General features: G+C 37.3%; 1 protein-coding gene across 1 annotated transcript; it reads right to left on the reverse strand.

The window, feature by feature from the left end:
• Positions 1-1199: 1199 nt before the first annotated feature.
• On the reverse strand, positions 1200-3104 carry LOC131254073 (soluble inorganic pyrophosphatase 6, chloroplastic-like). Its single transcript, XM_058255103.1, has 3 exons — positions 2691-3104; positions 1704-1802; positions 1200-1387 (listed from the first exon to the last, which is right to left on the reverse strand). Exons 1-3 carry the CDS (start codon positions 2793-2795, stop codon positions 1277-1279), a joined length of 315 nt encoding a protein of 104 aa, XP_058111086.1. The 5' UTR covers positions 2796-3104; the 3' UTR covers positions 1200-1276.
• Positions 3105-5381: the final 2277 nt, after the last annotated feature.

The raw sequence follows: 5381 nt of genomic DNA on the forward strand, positions 1-5381 counted from the left end.
ATAAACATAACATTTAGCATGTGAAATCTCATCCATAGCAAGAATAAACCATTCACTAACATTGAAAGCCTTGAAAACCATAACCTATACGATTAAAGTCTGCACCTTAAACCAGAATAGAACACCGAACTGATTTCAGACGATATGTCTTCGTCAACGGCGACAGGATAACCTAAAGCAAGAATAGAAATGAGCTACAACAACACAAAGACTATTCTAAGCTCTAACACATATTAGGGTTAGGTTAACTTACCCAAGGATGAACTTCGAATCGCCGGAAAAACAATTCAAAAGTGAAGGTTTAAGGATGAAGAAGAACAAGAAAGGATCTAAGATGATTCACCAACTTCTCTCTCACTTTCTCTCTCTTTTCCTCTCTCTTTCTTAGCTAGGGTTAGAAAATTCGTATGGAAAAGAGAGCTAGGGTTTTAAGGACTATAAATAGGCCTAATATTGATGAAAATAACCCCAAGGCCAAGGTATACTTATGGTATAACCAAAATAGGCCTCACTCGATCCAACGAAGAACTTCCGATGGGCCTATTACCACGAAAGGTCGGACTTAAGCTCTTTGACCATGGATCTAGGTCAAGTTAAGTTTTCGTACCGACCGGATCTTCAGATCAATCGTGGCGGACCACACTCAATTCAACGGTCTCCGAATGTCGATCAGGTCTATAAGCACAAGGACATGCCTAGGCCACTTTCCCTGATCAGAGGGTGAAATTGGGTCAGAATCCAACGGTCAGATTGCTTAAAATTGTTGCGCAAGCGACATGACTCAGATTTCATAAAATCTTATTAAATTTCCAACCGTTCTCATACTCTTCACTCTGATCTCAATCAAATCGACCTAGAACATCACATGGACTTGATTTTTGAGGTGATGGTCAAGCCCAACATGGTGACCGCAACAGCCTAAGATCATCGCCATCAGACTTTCGACGCGCGGTCCAGGTCCGATCCAGAACTTCTAAAAAATTCCCAGAACAACGAGATTTAGCGATGAATCCCAGATTTCAGAGTAACATAGCGTTAACCATTCTACAGGTTTAGAGTCATGCAGATCAAATTTAATGTGATTAGTGCAAATTTCACAATCAATCGAGCATAGCGCTAATTACCCCAAAAAGCTACTAAGGAAAACAGAGGTAATACTCGGGTTTTGGCACAAAATTTTTCGGGTCATTACATTTTCAATCCTTCAAAATAGCATAGTTGTACATATGCTATCCACTGTTTCTTAAATGGTGCATTTAGCATTCATGTATGTCAGTCAAGACCATCCACATGTTTGGAGGGTAGCACATACCTTGCACATGATTGGAGGGCAGAGTTGCATTCGCAAAATCATCACATACAACAACTGTATATGAACTTTCACATTCTGCATTTTTTCCCACCAGAGTTGCATTTGCAAAATATTCAATACATGCAAAAGGTGAGTCACATACCATGAAACTTGTTATAGAAATTGGGCCAATCTACTCATTGGGTAGGCTATAAGTCAAAATTAACGGCCAGCTAATGGACATCTAGCTAATCACATGACTAAATGTAATTGTCCCACCGATATGGATTGGCCTAAAGTTTAAACCAAGTAATCATCCTTTTGTGAATGTAATTGTCCTGCCGACATGGTAAGTTGACTTCCCAAAGATTGAAAAGGTCGAAAGCTACAACAGAACCAAAAGTAGATATACCTTGTTGGCCGCCTTATTGCCAAGACCAAATTTATTAGCAGGCTTTCCATCTGGAATCTTGTAATCTCTAAACCAGTCCCGAATTGCAGTGAGAGTTCCCTGCATCAAAGCAAACTGATAGATGAAATCAAGGGCCAGAGGATAATTCCAAGTTGTGAATGAAAATGACCATTGAATGTATCTCATCTACTTTGAACAAAGTTTTTCATGGTTCAAATCACATCATAAGAAATAAGCAGCAGTCTCCAGACATGTATCAGCAAACTCCAAAATGAGACATGTCAGCGTGTATTAGATGATACATTACATGTGAGTACTGATTTAGTGCATCACTAGAGATGACAAATGACAATACAAAGTTAAATCTTCATTTCATCATATGATGGTGGCATCAGTACAATTTCTACATAGCAGGAAAGCTGAAAAAATCATATGAGAAGAAAATGAAGTCAACATTCATTGAAATAAAATATCTATCCATATAATCAAAGTGAAGAAGCCTTATGCATTAGCGCACAATGATCAAACATTTGCAAATACGATATATGGATTATGCCACTTCAATCTCCATCCTCAAAAATTAAAAAGCACTAATGATGCAGGACCATCTGACCATCCAACAGGTGACCCAGAGTGGTCTCACTGCTATCATCCAATGAGGACATCTGCATTTCACAGAAGCAGAGCCCATGTATTCCACAAAATTGACATGATAAAATGGGCTAAACACCCCAATCCTCAAAATCTGCTCCATAAGAATGCGATGATAAAGTGTTGGGTCCAATCTCAATCATTTCTCATCTGCCGGTAGACAAGCTCCCATCCACATTTGGCAGACATCCCATGTGGGCTATGCTCACAGATATATGGAAATGATTACAAATCTAATATTGTCTCCAAAATTCAAAAAGGACACAACATTATAACTAATCCAACATCTGTAAAATACCTACTATCAAAGGAGAAAATAATGATAATATTTCATACCAGAAAATGTTTCTCAACATCAGCAACATCGTTCACGAGCGAAGCTCTCAGATCATCCAACGATATTGCAACTATTTTCCAATCAAGCTCCCCCTCATCAATCATAGCCAAAGCTGCTAGGGGCTTGACCTTGAGACATTCAAACGAAAAAAAAAAACTCGAGAAAACCAAAAAATTCGGAAGAAAGAAAATGCAAAAACTGTGGAAAAATCAAATGGCATATATGAAACCCCAAAAATCGCTGCTCCGGAAAATTTACACCAAAATGCAGAGATTTTCTTCTATTATGATAAATCATAGATAGAAAAAGAGGAGGAAATTGAAACGAGGTACCTGAAAATCTCCCGATCGCAAATTCCTGGCAACGTAAATGAATGTCAAAAGAGGAACTCCAGCGACTTTTGTTTGAATGAAGGCGCGGCTTCCTCTGCTTGGAAGATGGATTCGGAAATCCTCTTCTAAAATGAATCTTTCAAATCCAACAATTGTGAGTTTTTCATCATTTATAAAATAAACTATATTAAAAGCCATACATATAATGGACCATTTACAGATGATTAAGATAGTCTTATATAGGAAAAATGTATAAATATTAGCCATTTACAACTAGACCCATTATTTAGATGGTTTGGATAACACCATCTCATTGCCACTATTGTTCTGAATCAGTCACCACTATTTTACATCAAATACCAAACTCACACATTGTCACTATACAATAAAAAAATAACTGGATGAGCTTTGGATATGGTAGCGTTGAGCTTTGGATCTGGTAGGCTCTATGGGTCCCACCATGATGTATATGTTTTATCCCCACCATCCATCCATTTCTTAACGTCATTTTAGGGTTGATCCCTAAAAATGAGCTTGATATAAATCTCGGGTGGACCACACCACATGAAAACAATAGTGATTGGATATCCATCATTAAAATCCTCCTAAGGCCCACTGTACTGTTTATTTGACATCCAATTTGTTTATTAGGTCATATAGGCCTAGATGAAGGGGAAAAACAAAAATCATCTCGATCCAAAACTTTTATGGCCTACAAAATATTTTTAATGGTTGACGCTCATTCAACATTGTTTCCTATAATGTGGTCCATTTCAGATTGAGATATACCTCATTTTTGGTCTCATGCCGTAAGATGATTTTTAAAAATAGATGGACGGCATGGATTAAACACATACATCATGGTGGGGCCCATAGAGCACCAACCACCAACCATTGGCCGGTATCGGAGGGAGTAGCCAATCCGTTCCCCTTATTTGTGGTGCGGTCCATTTAATCATTGGATATGATTCATTTTTTGGATAATTCTCTAAAATGATCTCGAAAAATGGATGAACAGTGTGGGTTGATCCCAAATTTTTGGTAAATCCAAAACTTAAGTGCACTATGCCACACGAAACAATGTGAAATAATGATTTCCACCGTTAATACCTTCCTTGGGCCCACAATAATGTTTATTTGTCATCCAACCTATTCGTAATATCAAAAAGATATTAATGAAGAGAAAACACAAACATCAGCTTGATCCAAAACTTCTATGGCCTCCAAAAAATTTTCAATGGTAAAGGTTCAATCACACTATTTCCTGTGGTGTGGTCCACTTGAGCTTTGGATATGCTTCTTTTTTGTTCTTTAGACCTCAAATTATCTGTTAACATGGATGAACGGAGTGGATAAAATAAATAAATAATGGTGGACCCCACAGAATTTACTCAGTATGCTAAGGGTAATTTGTAACTCACCTAAATGGAGTGGGGAGGGGTTTCCTTAAAACATTCATAATCATATACTGGGCTTGTCTAAATGTGATTCACATATCCAACCCACTCATTATGTGTGTCCCACCAAATGCTTTTATATGTTTTAGGGATGTCTTCGCATAGTTTTAGATGTTATGGCCCACCTGAGTTTCGTATACAATTGATTTTTGGACTTAAAGGGACACATCAAATGCATGGTGTTGATGTTCTACACACATCATGGTGGGGTGCACAGATTAACCTCAAAGGAAGTTCCCATGAGGTGACTTCTTATAGTACCATTTCACTATTTAGGTAACTCCTTTATGGGTGTTACTCTAACCGTGTAGGGCCCACATTGATATATTTTATGTATATCGACACCGTCCATTCATTCTATTTTACTGATCATTACCCTCAATTTGACTAGTTACTCGCCTCGATCATACTACAAATGAAAAAGATATTGGGCAAACAAGATTGATCAACAATTTGAGTGAATTTTGATTTAAACATCTGAAGTTATTTACTCTTCCTGTTCGGACTAATTAGATTGTCCAAAAATAGTTAAAGGTTGTTCATAATATCAAAATTATATAAATGAATAGAAAACACACACATCAGATTGATCCAAAACTTCTATGGCCTCCAAGAAATTTTAAATGGTAGAGGTTCAATCACACTATTTCCTGTGTTGTGGTCCACTTGAGCTTTGGATATGCTTCCTTTTTGTTCTTTAGACCTCAAATTATCTATTAACATGGATGAATAGTGGATAAAATAAATAAATAACGGTGAACCCCACAGAGTTTACTCTAGTAAAGGTAATGAGTAATTCACTTAAATGTAGTGGAGAAAGGTTTCCTTAAACATTCATAATCATATATTTGGCCTGCCTAAATGTGATTCATATATCCAACCCACTCATTATGTGTGTCCC

Source organism: Magnolia sinica, chromosome 8 (genome assembly GCF_029962835.1).
Source record: "Magnolia sinica isolate HGM2019 chromosome 8, MsV1, whole genome shotgun sequence".
In the NCBI taxonomy this organism is placed as follows: Eukaryota; Viridiplantae; Streptophyta; class Magnoliopsida; order Magnoliales; family Magnoliaceae; genus Magnolia; species Magnolia sinica.